Source organism: Myotis daubentonii, chromosome 3, assembly GCF_963259705.1.
Source record: "Myotis daubentonii chromosome 3, mMyoDau2.1, whole genome shotgun sequence".
Classification (NCBI taxonomy): Eukaryota; Metazoa; Chordata; class Mammalia; order Chiroptera; family Vespertilionidae; genus Myotis; species Myotis daubentonii.
Window position 1 is genome coordinate 211,486,458 of NC_081842.1, and position 21,050 is coordinate 211,507,507.

The 21,050-nt window shown below is 50.6% G+C and overlaps 2 protein-coding genes across 9 annotated transcripts in view; both read right to left on the reverse strand.

The window, feature by feature from the left end:
* The window catches only part of FHAD1 (forkhead associated phosphopeptide binding domain 1), a 96,732-nt gene extending 88,295 nt beyond the window's left edge, over window positions 1–8,437 (reverse strand). Inside the window, exons 1-2 of the mRNA XM_059691181.1 lie at window positions 8,047–8,437; window positions 3,520–3,626 (exon numbers count right to left, since the gene is read on the reverse strand). Of these exons, the coding sequence (XP_059547164.1) occupies window positions 3,520–3,626; window positions 8,047–8,362 (423 nt within the window). The 5' untranslated portion in view covers window positions 8,363–8,437. The remainder of the gene's footprint in view (window positions 1–3,519; window positions 3,627–8,046) is intronic.
* Window positions 8,438–18,495: 10,058 nt separating this feature from the next.
* Window positions 18,496–21,050, reverse strand: part of TMEM51 (transmembrane protein 51) — a 52,003-nt gene continuing 49,448 nt past the window's right edge. For all 8 annotated transcript variants that reach the window (XM_059691189.1, XM_059691190.1, XM_059691183.1 and 5 more), the window contains one exon: window positions 18,496–19,627. In XM_059691189.1, coding sequence (XP_059547172.1) covers window positions 19,219–19,627 — 409 coding nt within the window. In that variant the 3' untranslated portion in view covers window positions 18,496–19,218. The remainder of the gene's footprint in view (window positions 19,628–21,050) is intronic.

Sequence of the window (21,050 nt, forward strand, 5' to 3'; positions counted from 1 at the left end):
CCCACACAGTATGGCCAAATGACTGTTGGCAAAGCTACAAAAGCAATTCAAGGGAGAAAGGACAGTCTTTTCAACAAATGGTTCTGGAGCTACTGGATATCCTCATGTAATAAAAATAAAAACTTGACTTAAACCTCACATTATATTTTTAAAATGATCTCAGAAAGGTTCATATATTTAAATATAAGACATACAACTACAAAACTTTTAGAAGAAAACACAAGAGAAAATCCTCAGAATTGAGGGCATGGGGACTGCAACCACACTCTATCAACACTAATAAAAGAGAAAAATGGTAATTGGCGTACGACGATACCCTTTTCATTGGCTAATCAGGGCTATATGCAAATTAACTGCCAAGATTGGCAGTTAACTGCCAACTAAGATTGGCAGTTAACTGCCAACAAGATGGCGGTTAATTTGCATATGTAGGCACAATGCAGGGAGGCGAAAGGGAAAGCAGGAAGAAGCCCCCTGCCACTGACAGTGATCGGAAACCCAGGGGGGAGCTAAGAGCTGGGGGGCAGGGCAAAGGCGGCCCTGGGGCCGCCTTTGCCCTGCCCCCCAGCCATGATTGGAGAATCAGGTGCCTTTTCCGCCCTGGCCAGTGATAGCAGGAAGTAGGGGTGGAGCCAGCGATGGGAGCTGGGCACGGTTGAAGCTGGCAGTCCCAGGAGCTAGGGGTCCCTTGCCTGGGCCTAAAGCGAAGACCACGATCGCGGGGCCGCTGCAGCTGTGGGTCCCCGCTGCCCGGGCCGGACGCCTCAGCCAGAGGCATCCTGCAGGGGCAGGGGCGGAGCCCTCGCAATCGCGGCCCCCCCCCCCGCCCCCCCCCTGCTGCCACTGCAGATCCCCGCTGCCCCCCCCCCCACACACACCCAGTGCACGAATTTCGTGCACCAGGCCCCTAGTAAAAAAATAAAATTGATAAACTGAACCTCATCAACACTTAAAACTTTTGCTCTGTGAATATTCTGTGGAGAGAATAAAAAGACAGACTCCCGGTGGGAGAAAATATTTGCAAACCAGACCTCTGACAAAAGACTCATATCTAGAATATAGAAAGAACTCTCAAAACTCAACAGGAAAAAAACAACAACAAATGGTCTGATTAGAAAGAGGGCAGAAGACACGAGGAGACATTTTACCAAAGTGGATATGCAGAAGGCGCATGAGCACTAAGATATTCAGCATCACTAGCCCTTGGGAAGGACAATTAAAACCACGATCAGATATCGCTACGCACTAACACAGCTAAAATAAAACACGGGGAGAAAGCACCTGCTGGTGAGGATGCAGGGAAACCGTCTCGTATACTGCCGGGGGGAATGAAAGATGGTAATCACCCTGGACAACAGTCTGGCAGTTTCTTTAGAAACCAAACCCGTGATCTGGGAATCGCATCGCTGAGCACTGATCCCAGAGAAATGAAACTTATGTTCGTACAAAAAGCTGTACGCGGCTGTGTGTAGCGGACTTATTTGTAACAGTCCCGGGTGGAAAACAGTTAAAATGCCCTTCTGCGGGTGAATGGTTAAACAGAAGTGAAACGTCCACACCATGGAATACTACTCAGCAATGAAAAGGAACAGGCTAATCAAAATGGATCTCAAGGACATGCTGGTGGGAAAAAAACAGAAAAACCAAAACCCTCAAAAGGTCACGTGGTAGATGAGTCCGGTTATATAACATTCTCAAAAAGATAAAAAGGATAGAAACAGAGAACCTGTTCGTGGTTGTCAGGGTTTAGGGATGGTGGTGGAGAAGTGTGGCGACGGTGAAAGACTATCACAAGGGAGACCTTTGATGGCTGCACACGAACCCACACATGTGACAAAATGGCAGAGGGCCAAACACACCCTTTGCACCATGTCCGTTTCCTGGTTTGGACGTGGTTATGGCTAGGTAATATGTAACCAACTGGGAGAAAGTAGGTGAAGGTACCCGGAAAAGATTTTATATATATATATATATATATATACACATATATACACACACACACACACACACACACACACACACACACACACACACATACACATACTAGGGGCCTGGTGCACGAAATTCGTGCACTGGGTGTGTGTGTGTGGGGGGGGGGGGGAGTGTCCCTCAGCCCAGCCTGCCCCCTCTCACATACTGGGAGCCCTCAGGCGTTGACCCCAGGCGTCAGGCCTGGGCTGGGGGCAGAACCAGTGATGGGGGGAAATGAGGGTCCCCTGCTGGGCGGGAGAGCGAGTTGGGGGCGAGTCGCCCTGCCGGCCCACGTGATCGGGTCCCGGGAGACCACCGGCACTCACGCCCCCAACCCGCTCTCCCAGGTTGAGGGCGTGAGTGCAGGCAGACGCCGCAGCCGCCCCGCCGGCTCGCATCCCGGTTTGCCGGCCGGATCGGGTCCCGGGCGACCGCTGGCACTCATGCCCCCTACCCGCTCTTGCGGGTTGGCGGCGTGAATGCGGGCGGACGCTGCAGCCGCCTCAGCGGCCCGCGTCCGGGTCTACCGGCAGGATCAGGTCTCGGGCGACTGCTGGCACTCACACCCCCAACCCGCTCTCTGATGGCGCTGTACCATCCTGCCTGCAATATGCAAACTAGCCGCCATCTTTTTTGGCGGTTAACTGCCATCTTAGTTGGCAGTTAATTTGCATATCTCACTGATTAGCCAATGAAAAAGGTATCGGTTGTACGCCAATTACCATTTTTCTCTTTTATTAGTATAGGATATCTCTCTCTCTCTCTCTCTCTCTCTCTCTCTTTCTATATATATATATATATATATATATATATATATATATATATATATAAAATTGGAGATATATATATATATCTCCAATTTTTGGAACTTTTTGTGAGTCTATAATTATTTCAAAAGAAGAGTTAAAAGAAAATTTGTTGAGTCAGGTCTCAGAGAAACCTGCCTTTCACAGTTATAAAGGGATTCTGCTCTGTTTATCTTTCTGCTTCAGTATTTTAACCCTCTTGGGTAGTTAAAAAGGCGCAAAGCCACTGCTTCTAGCATTCCTTTCTTCCTCCCAGCTTCCTTGGATGTCAAGGAGCGGAGGCTCTGGACCAAACCACAGCTACTTCGAGACTGGAATGAAATGAGGAAACGCTGAGGCCACACCCACTGCGTGGAGACCCGGGGGCTCCCAGGGGCCCACCACGGTCTCCAAACCTCTGGCAGGGGCGAAGGCCACTGCCTAGGCTGGGCGCTCCGGGTGGCCCTGGCTATCATACCCCGAGCAGGGGAAGGTCAGAGCACCAGCTCCACGCCACCTTGCCAACCGCCCACCAGGCTGCTGGGGAGGGGACGATGGGTGGGACACCCGCAGACAAGTTCAGCGGATGACGTAGGACACCTGGCGCTCGCTTTCACTATGTCTCCTGCGGAAATCCAGCGCGTTTGGCCAGTGGTTATTGGCAGCACATTGAGGGGAAATGTGGCTGCAAGGCCAGGGGTTATATCCACAAAGCAGTCAGGGCTTTGGAGGGGGTGAGGGAATGGGCTGGATGAGTTCTTACCTCTAAAACCAGGTCTGAGTCTTCGTGCCTTCCAATCGTCGTACTTTTGTTCAGGACAAAAAAGCCTTCTGCGCTCTTTAGATAGGCTTTCATACTCTCTGCTTTTCCTGTACAAGGTTTCCAGGAAAAAATCGGTTAGGAAGATGCAGTCCTCCAATCACTCCACGTCACATTTAGAATGAATGAGACACACCGTCGTGTCCAAAGGGGAACCAGCAGAGGTGGGAGGGGACAGACGGACTGACATGATCACAATGATGATGCTGCGTATTTTTTAAAATAAATTTTTATTGGGTTCAGAGAGGAAGGGAGAGTAAGAGGGAGAGATAGAAACATCAATAATGAGAATCATTGCTTGGCTGCCTCCTGCACGCCCCCTACTGGGGATGGAGCGTACAACCTGGACATGTGCTCTGACAGGGAATGGAACTGTGACCCCCTGGTTCATAGGTCAATGCTTAAGCACTGAGCCACACCAGCGGGCTGGTTTTACTTATTTGAAAGACTGTCTCTTTAGCTGTGATCTCTAATATAGGTGAGTTTGGTTCTGATAATCAAGTAGAAGACATTTTTACTTAACTCAGAGCAAAACTATAGTTACAACTCAACAATCTGAATTCCACAGTGGGTGACTGTTCTCCCATTGAACTTACCTAGTAGAGTGAGGTTACTTGTCTGACATACCAAGTATTCACTTTCAATATTCCCAACCCTTCCCTTCCTAGCTCTGTGACCTTAGGTGAGTTACTTATTCTTTCTCTATGCCTCAGTTTTCTCATCTGTAAAATGGGGCTAATAATACTCCATATCCCAAAGGGTTTTGCAAGGATTAAATGCAATAATCTGCGTGAAGCATTTAGAAATACACATCTGTACTATGACTTTTATTATTGTTATCAATCTTGGACTTCTTGAACTCTGATCCAAGGAACTCTAAGCTTCTATAGAGCTGCTTAAAGTGTCGAGTCAGTCTTTGAGGAGATGAGCTTTACGGTAAATAATACCTTTTGTAAAAAGTCACTCAATTTTTTCATATACTTAGAAAAAAATGATGATTTAGGCTTGGCCATATGATCAGGACTCTGCACATATTTCTTCCCAGTATTTTATTATGAAAATATCACATGTACAGAAAAGTTGAAAGAAGTGGATGGTGAACTCCTGTATACCCACCAATTGGATTCCACAATTGACATTTTGCTGTATTTATTTGATCACATATCTATCCAGCTATCCATTCACTCATCCATTTTACATTTTGATGCATTTCAAGTAAGTTCTGTACGTGTTTTTCAAAATGTCAACATTTCAGCAACTTCAGTCATTCCCAAAACGTTGGTGATACTTCCCATGCTGCTTGCATTCTGATTGAGATGTGTCCGATTACAGTGTGACAGCCTCCACCTCAATGCCACGCCAAAGAACGACAGTCCCTCTCTTTTCAACGGAAAGGTCACTGAAATGTGAAGTTGCTGGACTGTGGATAAAACCAAAGTCATCTAGTTGTGACTGTATACCTATCAGGTCTGGCTCTGCCTTCCCTCAACATCTCCATCATCATTTATTGTGCCATCCTTCTATAGACATTGCCTCTTTTTAAAAATATATATATATTTTATTGATTTTATTTTACATAGAGGAAGAGAGAGGGATAGAGAGTTAGAAACATCGATGAGAGAGAAACATCGATCAGCTGCCTCCTGCACACCCCCTACTGGGGATGTGCCCACAACCAAGGTACATGCCCTTGACCGGAATCGAACCTGGGACCCTTCAGTCCGCAGGCCGACGCTCTAGCCACTGAGCCAAACCGGTTAGGGCGACATTGCCTCTTTTTATCGTCAGAACAGCCCTGAGAACTTGGTATCACTATTGCCCCACTTTACAGAGGGGGGGACTGAGACTCAGAGAGGTTAAGGTCAGGCAGCAGTAAGTGTCAGGGAGAGAACTCTGGGCGCTTTCCTGTCACTACTACATGGCCCTCCGCAGCTCAATTTGCACCTCCATTGTTGCTGGGTGGGGCGGAGAGGGGACAGCCAGTTACCCTGCCTGCTGACCCTTGGGGCATATAATATCAGAACGTCCTTGAAACCAGGATTCTCTCCTATGAGAGGCAAAAAAGACCCTGTTCGGGGTTAAGAGAAATAAAAATAAGCCAGAGAGTTTATTGTATATTTGTAAACTCTGAGGCCTATGGATGTCTCACAAATATCGGCGCTTTCATATCACAAGTAATAAATTTTTAAGTGCGTTGTCATTAATATAGGAGAAAAGACATTTTTCCAAAAGAAGCGTGCTCTCTTGCCATCGACTCATTTCAGTTATTCACCCTCAGTTGGGGAGGACCATGCTACCAAGCAACTCATTCAATAATATGTGTGAAGCATTTAGAAATATAGCTCCAGTGTACACTGTGCAGAATGTCTCTCCTGTGGGGAAGCCACTAACCTAAACCCCGAAACTCAGGTGATGCCCATATTTGTGTTTAGCTCTCACCCAGGTATTCCCAAGGCTGGTGCGTTCTCTCTGCTCAGATGTTACCCCTTCGTGGGGACCATCTGACCACCTGGCTAAAGGCATCTCCAGTTAATGTCACTTTCCAGCCAGCACCTCTCCCTGCTGTTTCCTTCCTTGTACGGATTCTCTGACATTTTCTTTTTTTAAAAAAAGATATTTTTATTGATTTCAGAGAGGAAGGGAGCAAGAGATAGAAACATCAACGATGAGAGAGAATCATTGATTGGCTGCCCCCTGCATACCTCCTACTGAGGATCTAGCCTGCAACCTGGGCATGTGTCATGAACCCCTGGTTCCTAGGTCGACACTCAGCCTGAGCCACTCTGGCTGGGCTGACATTTTTTTTTTTAATATATTTTATTGATTTTTTACAGAGAGGAAGGGAGAGAGATAGAGAGTTAGAAACATCGATGAGAGAGAAACATCGATCAGCTGCCTCCTGCACATCTCCTACTGGGGATATGCCCGCAACCCAGGTACATGCCCTTGACCGGAATCGAACCTGGGACCTTTCAGTCCGCAGGCCGACGCTCTATCCACTGAGCCAAACCGGTTTTGGCTGACATTTTCTTATTCCTTCATTTGGTTGGGCTTGCTGTCTGTTTCCCTGTCACTAATATCTATGTTCCAGGAGAGTCAGAACCATGTTTTTGTTGTTGTTGAGACAGTTTTGCATGAGTTTTGCGTGTCTGTACTATCTTCAGAGCAAAGGCACTGACAGATTTTGTCCTGCACGGTCTTGCCAAGGAAGTCTGCAGGGCGAACAGCCTGGGGGAATACAGGCAAGGCTCATAAGAAAGACGATGCTTCCCTTGCGGGCAATGGCCAGGCAAGTGTGCCAGCAGCCCCTTTCAAAGACGGGGGCTTTCCAAGCCTGGAGCTCAGCTGGGGTATAGACCCAGCGCGTGCACAGCACCCACTGATGTCCTGCACCACGCCAAGGGACTTGGGGCAAGGGGACCAACGTGAATGTGAATCCTGGTTGCCTGTTGCCCGTTCTGCTGTGAGTAGTCAAATCCTCTGTCTCCGGTCCCGGCGTCTCCTGTCTTCTGCCAGCATCTGTCAGCTGGGCAGGCCACCTCGTTAGCTTGCAAGCAGGGGGAAAACTCAGCCCCTTCCAAGTTCCTGACAGTTTTGTTCCGTTACCCCATTATCCAGCGCCTGCAGCAATGCCTGATACAGAGTAGGTGCTCAGTAAACACTGGCTGAATGAATGAAAATAAAAAATGACACCTCAAAGCCATCAGAGGACCAGCCGGCTAGGAATCTTTAACAGTAACTACCCTCATTTGCCGTTCAGTATCTATTCTACAGGACTTTCTGGAAAACCTAAATTCTATCTCTTTAGCTTTGGGGTTGGACAACACTTCACCTTAGTCCTGCCCTGCGCAGCCATTTCCCTGCCTGAAAAACACCATAGAAAGTAATCGAATGTCTTAAACTCTGTAAATTCGTTCTTGGTGCCACGGAGCACCAGCCACAGTGAAGAGGAAAGAGCTTCAAGCACGGGCACCCCCTGACCACTTCGTTGGGCCAGAATGAGCCACAGAGGTGAGATTTCTTCTGAGGGCTACAAGGTCTCCAGAGGCCTGGGCCGTGTGGAAGTTCCTCCAAGGAGAGGTCAGGTAAGGGGGTTCTCGGACCACTGGGTGTTGTTGTTAGGAAATCCAGAAAACCTGGGGTCATCCCTCCTAATCCCAGCTGTACCCCACAGGACATCCGAGAGCTGGTGCCAAAGAGGCTCCTTAAAGCTGCCATGGGGGCTCCCTCGGAGGGCAGGAGGGCAGGGTGGGAGACCGCACTCAGGCAGGAAGGGCTGGGGTTGGGGCACCTCCTCTGGGGTGCTCCTGGGGACAGGAGTCTGGATCAGAGAGGGACTGGGGTGGGTCCCGGTCGCTCCCAGCCACCCCAGCCCTGACCTCACAGGGCAGGCCCGCCAGGTCTCCGCCCGCCGCCCGACGGCCGCCGCCGCCTCCTCCTCCTCCTCCTCCTCCTCCTGGCAGCACTCACCTGGCCGGAGGAAGATGCCCACACTCCGTCCTCCGCCGAGAGCCTGGCGGGCTCGCGAGGCGCCAGGCCCGCTCCGGGGCGAGGCCTCCCGGCCGCGCTCCCGCGGATTCTCCAGCCAGAGGCCGGCACCCCGCGCACCCACCTGGCCTGTGTACGCGCGTCCCCATGGCAACGCCGCGGGGCCAGCGCAAGGGCGAGGGGCGTGGCCTGAGCGGTGCGCTGGGAATGCCCGCGCGGAGTGCAGGCTGCCAGCCACGCCTCCCGGCACCCCGCCCCAAATCTGCCACTTGGGGGGGGGGGGGGGACTCGGCCCCATTTCACAGATGGGGAGACGGGGGCTCAGAGCTCACAGAAGTGGTCCAGGGTTTTACAGCGAGAAAGGAGCGGACTCAAGAATTCTTCCTAAGCTGGCTGCATTGGGGGTGGGGGTGGGGGGTGGCAGGGGTGAGAGGGTGACAGAGCTGAGCCAGGAGAAGCAGAGGTTAGTCCCCCCTGCCGTACCCACCCCCCAACCCCCGTCCTTCTTGTTGCAGATGAGGAAATAGAGTGAGCTGTGGACCACCACTTCTGGGCGTGAGGGTGGGGTGGGGTGGGAGAGGGATGGGCTGGAAGGAACAATTTTGAAAGAATGAGGGTTTCTTCCAAGTGCTGGGGAAAGGATAGTTCCAAACCCCCGACCTCACAGTTCCTGTACTTCCCTGTCAAGACTGACGTTTATTCATTCATTTGTTCTTTATCCCTGAGTCCCTAGAAGTGTCAGACGGTGGCCCCAGAGTTGACCTGGTCAGTCACTGTCCTTAAGAAGCCCCTACCCACCGGCACTGCAGAGAAGCCCAACTCACAATCAGCAGCGACCATTATTGCCATTACATCACTATTTTAGCAGGAAAATGAGGCCCGGAGGCACGGAGGAATGCGCTCAGGTTTGCACAGCTGGAGAAACGGCAGGATTTGAATCTGGGTGAGCGTGACGAGGAAAAATCCCCGCGGCCTCCTCCTCCTCCCCCAACCACAGGTGTTAGTTGTCACAACCACAAGACACACCTGCTTTCCTTCATCTCTGAAAAGGCTGGGCTCCTGTCTGTCTTGAAGGCCTGGCAGTGTTTGAGGCCAGAAGGGAAAGGGGGCTTAGGCCAAGGGGGCAGCTGGGCCTGCCACCAAGCTCACTGCCAGACACTGGCCTTCCTTCCTGTGGGACCGCTGCCCCCATTACATCTTATTCTGCCCCAGCACCTTCCCTGGGTGCCCTTGATTGGGGCAAGCACACCGACTGTGCTCCCTCCCCAGGCCTACCTGCTGTTTTTCCTGTTGCCCCAGCCCACCCACTGGGAGAGGCAGGGAGGCTTGTTAAGCCTGTAGGGCAGCGGTTCTCAACCTGTGGGTCGAGACCCCTTTGGGGGTCGAATGACCCTTTCACAGGGGTCGCCTAAAACCATCGGAAAACACATGTATAATTACATATTGTTTTTGTGATTAATCACTATGCTTTAATTATGTTCAATTTGTAACAATGAAATTGGGGGTCACCACAACATGAGGAACTGTATTAAAGAGTCGTGGCATTAGGAAGGTCGAGAACCACTGCTCTGGGGGGTAGGAGAGAGCCAGAGGAATCAGGAGCCAGAGGAGAGCATGGGCAGCAGGGAGTAGCCACGCGGTGGGGGAGGGGCCAGGTGGGAGAGCAGAGGGTCCCCCGGATCCTAAGCGCCCAGTAAATGCAGAGTTTTATAAACACACAGACACCCCAAAATAAACGGAAACCTCTGAAGGAACACTGGCGACTGAGGCCTTCCTCACCCCTCGCTTGGCAGAAAATGAGAACACACCCACCTTTTTCTTAAAGGGGCGCTTCTACTGCCGGTTGGGGGCCTTCCTTTCTCTTGCAGATCAGTCTTCCGTGTCAGTTCCCCTTGGTTCCCTGGGCTTTGCCACAGGAGTGGGTCTGTACCTTCTGCTTGAGGACATGTGCTCAGTCCACCTTTAATGGGCCTGTTGTTTGTTTTATTCTGTCTGGACCTTACTCCTCTCACCTGTGAAATGGAGATGATAGCAGCATTAACGGGAAGGGTGACATGGGTTAATGCATGTAAAGTACTCAATTGTGATGGTGCGGTAGAATCTCTCTTGAGTGTTTGCAGTTTGCAATTACTGCCTGCTGTTGTTTTCCGATGACACGGGAGGGTAGCTCAATCTCAGCCCAGGTCACAAACCTCCTGGGGAAACGCTGATGTGCTGCAGACTCAGCCCCTACCCAGAGCAATCCTGACCTCTGAACAGTCCCATGCCACTTTGCCCGTTGCTCTGGCACCTTTCTGGGTGTGGATGTCAGAGACAGGCTGAGCCCCGGCCCCTGGAAGCCCCCAGAGAGGATTCCTGAGAACCCAGCTGGTCTCAGTGGGACAAACTCATAAATTCTACTTCCAGGCATCTGGGCAAACCTTCATTGTGATGATGATTATTAATTATTATCATTTGCTTGTAACAAGGAACCCTTATGAATGTAGTTAACAAAACCAGCTAATATGCATCAAGGCTTGTTAGGAACCAGCGACCATGCCATGCACAGTTATATTTAATTCCCTTTTATAGAAAGGGAAACTGAGGCACATAAAAGTCAAGTACCTTTCCAGGCACGAATTTTGTAAGCGGTGGGTTCAGGTGGCTATTTCACTCCAGAGTGCTGTATGCTTTGGGGGCAAACTTTTTATTAAAAAAAGAATACACTGTTGAAAAGTGAGCATATCATGGTGTTCATTTGAAGACTTTTCACAAAGTGTATGCACCTGCGTAACCAGAACCCAGACCAAGAAGCAGAGCCTCACCAGCCCCCACCCCATTCCCTCTGTGCTCCCTTCTCGCCACTGCCCACCCACCGCTCTGACTTCCAATATCCTAGATGATTAGTTCTGCTTGTTTCTGAACTTCGTATAAATGGAATCACAGATTCCATTTTCTGCCTGGTTTCTTTCGCTCAACATGATGTGTGTGAGATTGAACCACGTTGTTTGATTCATTCTCATTCCTGTGTGGCATTCCACTGTATTAGTCATCTCTTCCTGCGTGACAAAGTGTGATGAACCTAGTCACTCAAAACAGCATGCACGTGTCATCTCAGTGTCATCTCCCGGTTTCAGGGGCTCAGCGGGGCCCTCTGCTCAGGGTCTCATAAGCTGCAACCCGGAGTTGACCAGGGCTGGGGTCTCATCTGAGGTTCAGCTGGGGAAGGATCCCCTTTCAAGCCGTGTGGTTGTTGGGAAGATGCCGTTCCTTGAAGGCTGTAGACTGGGGCCCCTGTGTTTCTTCCCAGATGGGCCTCTCTGTGAGGTGAGTCAATCCAATCCGGTAGCAAGATGGAAGTTACATGTAAGGTGATCACAGAAAGGACATTCCTCACCTTTGCAGCTTGCTGTTGGTTAGAAGGTACAGGTCCCGCCCACACTCAAGGGAAGGGCTTACAGGAGATTGGACACCAGGAGTGTTGGGGAGCCATTGTTGTATGAGTCTCTTGGCATCCACGTGCGCTCATCAGGTGCAGATACCAAGGACTAGAGTCCACGTAGGTCCAGCTTTAGGGGATTCTGCCAACCGTTTTCCCAAAGCTCTGGTGCCGCCCACCTCCCTCGGCTGCATGACACGTAGGAACGTTCTGGTCAGAGCACGTGCTTTCCCATCTCTCCTCCCTTCTCTTACAGAGGGGCTTTGACTTGGGTTCTTTGAGATAGTAGGTCCCGTGTCAGGATCACCAAATTCCCAGCCACGACGCCAGACCTGCTGACGGTTTCAAGGCCATCATATAAACGGAAAGCTACGTTCCAGGAGGCAAGGATTCTTGTCTTGCTCATCAGTGTCATACCGGCATATCGCCGGCACTCAATTTTTCCCCCCAATGAAATGAATGAGTTTAGGAACTGTTGTTCAAGAGGTGGGCCTCAGGTGTGACCTGAAATTGAGAGGAAACGTTGATGTATCTGAGCCCATGTGCATTTTCCTGGGAAGAGGACCCAGAGCCTTGACCAGATTTCTCCCCAGCAAAGGTTAGGGGGCCCTGTGACGGGGTACAGTCTGGCTGAGCTATTGTGTCACCCGAAGACACAGTTGGTCCTGGGGAAGGAGGCCAGGAACTGTGCACAAGGCCCCTTGAGAAGAGATACAGCGCTTGCCTGGGGCAGCACATACGCTGACACCTTGCTTGTGTTGACCTTTGACCCATTGGGCTCTTGAGGCCCATCTAGCAACAGGCCTGGCCTCTGGGGCCCTCCCCCGGGTCTGCTATTGAAAGGCAAATTCCAGAAGTCCTGGGTGGCTCTGATTCGGGTCAGTGTTAAGCCAACAGGAGGCCCGCCTTTGAGAAAGCCTCTTTCAATCCACAGACAGCCTCCCAGTGTATCTGGTGTGAGGTGCCCTCACCCTTTGTCACCCTCTCTCCTGTTTCCTGCAGGTTCCGCAGGCCTTGCTTACTGTCTGCGTTCCCTGCTCATGTGAACAGTGCTCCTATTTTGAGCTTCTTTGTGGGGGGGGGGGGGCAGGTGTGTGTGTGGGGGATGTTGTTCCCGTCAGATGCTTCGTGCCTTCCCTTCCAACCTCTTGCCTCTCTAGACATTTCTTCTCAGGTTTCCTCTGAATCATTTCATTTTTTCCTCCTTCCTCACTGTACTCAACACAGACCTCTCTCTTCCCCAGAACAACTGTTCTTTTCTTTCCCCGCCCTCACCCAAATCCTCGTCTTTCACCCTGTTTTCTGACCTCTCCTAAGAACGGATTGTTTTTTTGAAACTGAAGTCGCAGAGATCATCCCTTCTAATCTGAGCCTGAATTTGGATCCCTGTCAAGGAGCGAGGGAGACAGGAATGTTGCTGGGTAATTAGGATCCTCCGTGGGAAGGCTGGGTGCTCAGGGGAGAGTGTGTGTGTGGAGGAGTCAGAGGAGCCCGGGAAGAAGAGAGGGGCGCATTCTTCTGCTGAGGTGGGGCTTGGGGCGGGGGTGGTGGTGGTCGGGGAATACTCTACAAAAAGAAAGCAGGTGACATTTGACCTGAGTCGTGAGGGATGATGGGTTAGGCTCTCAGGAGGGAGAGCAGGGAGAGGAGTGTGTGGTGGATGATAGGCACGGTGGGAATAGAGGCGAGAAGACAGGCGCCAAGAGGGGCTAAGGGTGGTGGTACCAGGGAGAGGGGAGGCAGGCGCCACGAACACAAACCGCATGGCCATGGTCAGCCGTGGTATGTCTGTTTGGCTTTCGTGGTGTAAAGACGTTTGATTAGTTGCTGAAGGGATAGGCCTCTTTCTGTGGCGTGGCAGAGAAACCGATTCTGACTTCAGCATGACAGCAAATTCACTGGTTATTAAAAATGAAAAGTCTAAGGAACTGCTGGGTTCAGGCCCAAGAGATGTCATCAGGCCTCCCTCCAGCTCTCAGCAATGCTTTAACCGTGTGCACCCAGCCTCGGGCAGAACCTCCGTATAATGGTCACAAAAGGGCTGCCATGGCTCCAGCCCTTACATCTTCTCAGGTTTGAATCCCATGGGCAACAGTGATCATCTCTTCCCTGAAGTTCCCTAAAAGGCCTTTCGGCTTCTCATTTTTTCTGATGAAATCACAGGCCCATTCCCGAGTCAATTATTGTGGAGGCTGCTGTGCTCTGATGGGCTGAACTTGAGCTACATGCCTATTCCTGCGGCCAGAGAGAGAGTCCCCACCATCTCTGAGAGACGGGGCTGAGACGGGGAGAAAGATGTGGTCTATGAAGAGTGGTTACAAGCCCACAATATTTTAGAGAAGTGAATTGATATGTGGGTAACAGAAACTTCAGATGTCCACCACAGTAGCCAACATACACAGATCATTTCAGTTTACATTAAAATCTGGATTTACGCCTTTCCGTGGAAAATGGGAGCCCCTGGCAATCCCTGGCTCTGCTCTTGCATACGGATCCCCAATCTGCTAGGACTGAGAAGAGGCAGCCTCGGTCCTCCCGGCCCTCTGCACGGCTCACATCTCCTCTCGGGCTTCCGGGAGCACCTGAGCTTCCACCCCCAGCTTAATTCGATTCTGTACATAAGTCTGTTTCTCCCACCAGCACAGAAGTGCAAAGGTACCAGGGTCCAGCCGTTCTCCCTGTGCTCCCACAAACTGCTGAGGACAGATGCCTGGCCATTTTCTATCATTTCATCCTTTGCTCATGTTTAAATCTGTTTTGTTTTTTAAATATTTAATCCATAGGGACTTTAGAATCTGATCATTTCCACGTCTGAAGCCCTTGGGCAAGGGCCTCCATCTATTGTTTGTTGTTTCTGCTTCCTCTGGCGCATACTGACTTGTTTCTCGGATGTTTGATGGTTTGGCTGCGTTTTCATTTTTGATGGAAATTAACCTGTGGGGATTCTTTGCAGTGTGACCCCTGGTGATGCACAGGACAGCTCCCTGCCCCCCCCCCCCCGCCCCACTGCCCCCCCGTGTCAATGTGATTCAGCCCCAAATGCCAATAGTGCCGAAGTTGAGAAACCCTGACACTGACCCATAGAGATAAAATCATATTCTTTTAAATTCAATGTTTATTCCGTTAAAGGATGTATAAAAAACGTACACACCTGAGAATTCAAGTCTACGTGAAGGAGGATGACGGCATGGTCCGTGTTTAACAGCCCCGTGGAACTTAGCCGTGTACTGTTCTTCTCCTCCTGTTTCTGCTTCAGGCTTATTTCTGGCTCCCATTTTGCCCCTGGAGACCTTTCTATTACTGGCGTAAGGGAAGATTAATGGACAATTTTCCTGTTTTCAAGTCAATGGAAACATTTCAGGGCTTAACATTTTTCTAAGTTTGGGAGATGAACATCAAAGTGAACTTTTATCCTAAATAGCAGTTAGATTTTGGGGCGGGGGGAGGGCGGGGGGGGGAGGAGGTGTCCCAATTTCTTTTTGCCATTTTATTAATTGAATGGATATTTTTCAACAGACGTAGCGTTATGTTTGTGTGTGTCTTTTACTTTCAATTTCATTATGGATTGGTTTCAGGTGTACAGCTTAGTGGTTAGACCAGCCGTGGGCAAACTTTTTGACTCGAGGGCCACAATGGGTTCTTAAACTGGACCGGAGGGCCGGAACAAAAGCATGGATGGAGTGTTTGTGTGAACTAATATAAATTCAAAGTAAACATCATTACATAAAAGGGTATGGTCTTTTATTTCAATAGTTTTATTCATTTCAAACAGGCCGGATCCGGCCTGCGGGCCGTAGTTTGCCCACGGCTGGGTTAGACAATCATATACTTACAGAGTGTCCCCCTCGGTATTTCCTGCACCCCAGTGGCTCCATACATAGTTACGACAATATTACTGACTACATTCCCTGTGCTTTACTTATATCCCGTGACAGCGTTCCCTTTTAAGGTCAGTAAAAAACGATTACGCCCTTCTGCCCGCAACCCCTCCTGTAAGATGTGCGTCCCTGCACATTTCCTCTGCTGCATTTGTGCCGATTTCAAAGAACCGGCCGGTGCTGACGTACAGTTGCCATCGCAGCTGCTGGAACTGCGTGTCCTTTCCTGTGTACATACGTCCACTTGTGGGCCAGGACTTGGAATCTGATTGAAAACGAATGTGCCATAAACAAAAAAGGAATGCCGCTTTTTATGGCGTTTTGTTTTTAGTTCGACTTTGAAAGCGGCAGGAACCAGATAAGGCAGATGCATCCATTCACTTGTTCCTATCAGGCATTCACACAGTCTCTCTTCCACACGCACATGCACGGCTTGTCACCGTTTATCCAAAAAGTCAAAGGAAAGCTTGCTATCCCATCGCTGGGTTATTTCTCTCTTATTTGTGTTTTGATGCAGTAGATGCAAATGATTTTCCTTGACTGGACACAGCTGTCAAGGGCGCATTCTGAAGTAAGACATCCCCAGGATAAATGCCAAGAGTTATTTTCTTGGGTTTAAAGTTCCCACACACCTCCCAGCACTAAGCCCCGCTGATGTCCTGAGAAGCACGCTGGATTTTTTCCGAGAAGGAGGCTTAAAGCCCAGAAAAGGTCAAGCCATAATGTTCGTTCCCCAGATTGTATCTAAGTCAGTGGTTCTCAACCTTCCTAACGCCGCGACCCTTTCATACAGTTCCTCACATTGTGGTGACCCCCAATTTCATTGTTACAAATTGAACATAATGAAAGCATAGTGATTAATCAAAAAAACAATATGTAATTATATATGTGTTTTCCGATGGTCTTAGGCGACCCCTGTGAAAGGGTCGTTCGACCCCCAAAGGGGTTGCGACCCACAGGTTGAGAACCACTGATCTAACTTGTTTTCTTTTGTTATGTAACCGTCCTTAGTTCCAAGTTTGCTTTCCAATAGTTTAACGTTTCTCAAAGTCTCTTTGCGTTTGTAACTACTCCTGCCCATTGCCCTTCCCACATCCTTTATATTTCAGTTAGTAAACGCCAGGCTTTCATGCAGAGCTGGGACTGGGGATGGAGAAAAAAAGGAAGGGAGAGAAATCGGTTTTTATCGTGCCACAGAGAACTCGATTTAAAGTTCCACATTGGAGCGGGATAAGAAAACAGTCTGTAAAAATGACAGCTGGAAAAAAGACAGGACCACATGCTGGCTGATCTCCAAGGATGACTGCTGCCTACTTGTCTCTGACGGCGCTGAGCTGACACAGGTGGCGGGGCTCTGGGACCGTAGCCCCTCTGTCCAGGAGAATGGATCTTCCTTCATCGAAGGCAGGGCTTCTCAACCTGGGCACTCCTGACGTTTGGGGCAGAATAACTCTTCGTGGTGGGGACTGTGCTATGCACTGTGGGATGTTTGGCAGCATCCCTGCCCTACTAGATGCCAGTAGCAGCCCCCTCCCACCACGGGGACATCGCCAACACCCGCGGGCAGGGAAATCCATCCCGGGGGAGAACCACTGGTTGAAAGTGAGACGTCTTGTTGGCAGATGTGTAAGCGGCGCCGGGGACTGAGATGTTTGGCCACATGTGCAGGTGGGGCTGGTTGGTTGGCATCAGCATGTCACCCGTCTGACTGCCTTCCTTGACCCTGCAGATTTCCGGGGTCTGCTCTTCCCCTGGGGTGTTGGTGTCAGTGAGACACGTGTTGGGCAGCCCTGTTGGCCCGGAGCCACCTCTTCTTGCAAGGGCCGCATTTTAAAGACTTTTCCATTTCATCTGGCGGATGATCTGGATACATCTGCATCCGCCTATGGTGTGCTCCTTCTCTGGTGTCTCTGCCTTTGCCTCTGGCTCAGCTTGCCCCCGATAGTTGGTCTCCATCGATTATTGGAGAATCTGAGATCGATGTGCTGCGGCTCCCTGTCACTTACCAGAAAAACTCTGGTGGAGGGGACAATTTGCATACTACGCTTTTATTATACAGGAGGATTTGCATCAGGAAAGCGAAAGGTTGGAACTTCAGGGCCTGCTGCCAACTCCCAGATAAGAAGTGGTTCACTTTCTAACTGCTGCCACTCCCCGCCCACGGGAGCTTCTAGGAATCATCTAGGGCCTGAGAATTTACTCTTCCAACCACGCTCCCAGCCACACAGGCTCCCACAGGCTGCTCCACGCTGCAAATACTAGGAAGGCTCTTTGGGAGCCAGGTCTGTCTTCCCAGACGTCCTGCCCCTCCAGTCCGCGACCCTCTGGGCAGTTCTCCTTAGTTGACCTGCGTTCCTGGGCCCCGCAGGCAGTCCCTTTGTCATCCCCACAAGGACATGCTCACCCACCTGCATGACCACACAGCCTGGCAGTTCTGGGGGCCGAGCTGCCTCGTGGCCAGTTCTCAGGGACAGAGATGTAGGAAGGATGTTCAAATAGGTAGTGAGCTGCTGTCTAAGAACCAGAACTTTCTTTTTTAAAAATATATTTTTATTAATTTCAGAGAGGAAGGGAGAGGGAGAGAAATAGAAACATCAATGATGAGAGTTCAATCATTGGTCGGCTGCCTCCTGCACGCCCCCTACTGGGGATCAAGCCCACAACCCGGGCATGTGTCCTTGACCAGAATCGAACCTGGGACCCTTCAGTCCACAGGCTGACGCTTTATCCACTGAGCCACACCGGCTAGGGCTAAGCACCAGAACTTTCTGTGGGGCCTGTGGGCTGCCTCTGTTCTTGGGGAACACAAGTCCTCATTCAGCGTCTGGAAAAGCCCTTTATGTTGAGTCGCACAGTGGAGTGTTTAAGAACTCAGGCCCTGGAGCCAGACGGCCGGGTTCAAACCCCAGCCCTGCCTCTTACTCTCGCTGTGGCATGGGCCCTTTAATGAACCCGAGCCTCCATGACTCACCTACACAATGGGTACAGGTGAAATGGGAGAACACACGTGGGTGCTCAGCACAGCGCCTGGCATACAGTATGTGTGCGGTACGGATCAGTTGTTAGTATGATTGATATTGCTCCATAAGCAAGCCAGTCTTGGGAGAGCTGCTCAAGGAATCCAGCACCCACATGTACTACAAATAAAATATTTTATTATAAAAAGCTCAGCTGCACGGCATCTTAGAAGGAACGGAACATCCCCTCCAGCTTTCCGGCAGTGCACGGGAGGGACTAGTCAAGTGTACCAGTTAAGATGGTCTTCAGCATCTTCAGGCCTCGGGCCCTCCAAGAACCAACGGCGTCCGGGCTCTGAGAACCCGCCCTGGGCCTCACCCCCACACAGTCATCCAGCCCTTTGTTTTGCTTAATTCACAAAACGGCCCCACGCCCTTGCCACAGAGCTGAGTTGTATTTCCTACACGCGGTTCAGGACTCTGGTGAAGGAAGCAAAGGCTTAACTTGTTTTCTTTTGGAAACGAAACAGTCACAGTGAAAAGCAAAACAAAACCACACTCTACACCAGTCACTAGGCATCCTTTCCTGGTCGGAAAGAGGCTGTTGTCATCACCGATTCAGTTGAGGAAAGACAATGGGGAAGATGCACCGCCCCTCCCCCCACGGGGTCCGCAGCATCACGGGATCCGAGACAGCATCTCCGTCCAGTGCGCCAGCTACGGAAGGTTCTGTGGACGTGCGTCACCCCAGACTCACAGGACTCCCCAACCCACACCCCCCATTCGAAACTGCTCAGTCCGCATCTGTCCCCTCGCTTCTCAACTGTGGCTGGAGTGGCTTCATTGGGGGCTGTTGGTGCGGAGGGTGAGTGACCGGAGGGAACACCCCAGCGAGGGGCCGTCAGTCGGGGGGCCGGGCGTTGGGGGCCTTCTCCTGGACTTCGTCGTACTGTGGCGGGGGAGTCAAAGGCTCGATGGAGGGAGGAGGGAGGTTTTTGTCCGGCAGGTTGATCCTAAAGTCTTTGAGGTGAAGCTTCTCGGATTTAATCCTTCGCACTTTCAGTGGCTTCAGGCGTTTAGCCAACTTGGAGTTCTGCCTGTCGGGTGGGTGCCCCAGGCTGCCCTCCACGTCGGCCCTGGGGGTCGTGGGGCTCGTCTCGTCCAGCCCCGTCAGGGACTCATAGGAGGGGAGAGAGATGCTCAACCTCGGGCTGTGGTCTGGTTCCCTCGCTTCTGAGAAGTTGGTGTTCATCACTTCCTCGTAACTGGGGACGTAGTACCTTGAGGAGGCCTCCTCCTCGTCCTCCTGGCTGCAAGACAACAAGCACAGGCACGAGGGTGAGCGAGGCCTCAAGTCACCTAAAATCATGAGAAGATGGACTCTAAATCAAGCGTTGGCTCTGGGCTCATAGACACCTGCCTTGGGAAGAACCAATGGGTCTGAGAAGTAATAAAAGCTAACACCTCTTCTGTTTGCTGTGAGCCAGGCAGTGTGCTAAGTACTTGAGCACATATGAGCCAATGTCACTGCCCTATGAGTTAGGTGCTATTATGATACCCGTTGTATGGATGGGAAGACTGATACATTGAGGTTACCTGACTCGGCCATACCTTTAGCAAGTGAGAGGGTGGGAAGTGAATACCGCATTCTCAATCACTACATCATATTATCTGGGTGTTAATCGCTCCTTGCCTGTAAGTCCCACACTTCACATGCCCACTGGGCTGTTCTGATGCCCAGCTGGTCCTGTGGCCAAAAGGCAACATAAACATGCATGAAACAGCTGCCAGCTTGAAGCAAAATGGTTGGCCCCACGTAGAGAAGGCATATCTGAATGTAAAATTTATACGTACAGTGGGCCCTTGGCTTACGAGTTTAATTCGTTCCGAGACCGAGCTCGTTAACTCAAATTACTCTATCAACTCAATGCAAAAAATCGGCCGAGAGACAGCTGGTATTTCAAAAAACTCGTTAGTCGGGACACTCGTAAGTCAAGGCCCCACTATATTTCAAATTATTCTGTGATTTTTATCTTCCAGGTTCACCATAAGACTCAAAGAATAAGTCAGGTCCTCAGCCTTACGTTCATTTGATTGTTGAAATAAAAAAACCCCAAACCAGCGTGTTTTTTACACATTTATAGGGACTGATGCCAACAGCCATTTCCCAGAACCCTACACTCGGACCAGTAGGGTGGTAACAGCATCCGAAACCCTGCTGTCTGGCTTTCTCCTCATCTCCTTCGGGCATGCACCGTGTGAGCTCACGGCTTGGTGAGTAATTATGGGGGACTGCTTTTCCTTCTTTGTTCTTTCCCCTCTTTCCCAAGTTTTCTAGCACATGCACGCTTGTCTTTTATTATCAGAAAATAGGTTTAAGTTTTCCAAAGTAAAAACAAGTCCCTCCCACTCTAAGTAGCGCTGTCCTATAAGATAAGAGCTACTTATAGAAAATTCAAACACAGAAAGATCCGGTGAAGAAAAGAAAGCCCTCCCAGACCCTCCCACTGCTAACGCTCTGCTGCACACCTTTCCAGATCAGTCCCTACCTCACCCCACAGCCACTACACTGGACGCCATGAGGCTGCCCTCCACGTCGGCCCCGGTTGTCGCATCAGATATTGTGGGTTATCACATAGCATCCTGCACCGAAAATGCTGTGTGATAACCTCCTGTCCTCAGGGTGGCGGACACGGCCCCCCATCAGCAAGTAGAGATCAGCTGTGACTGCAC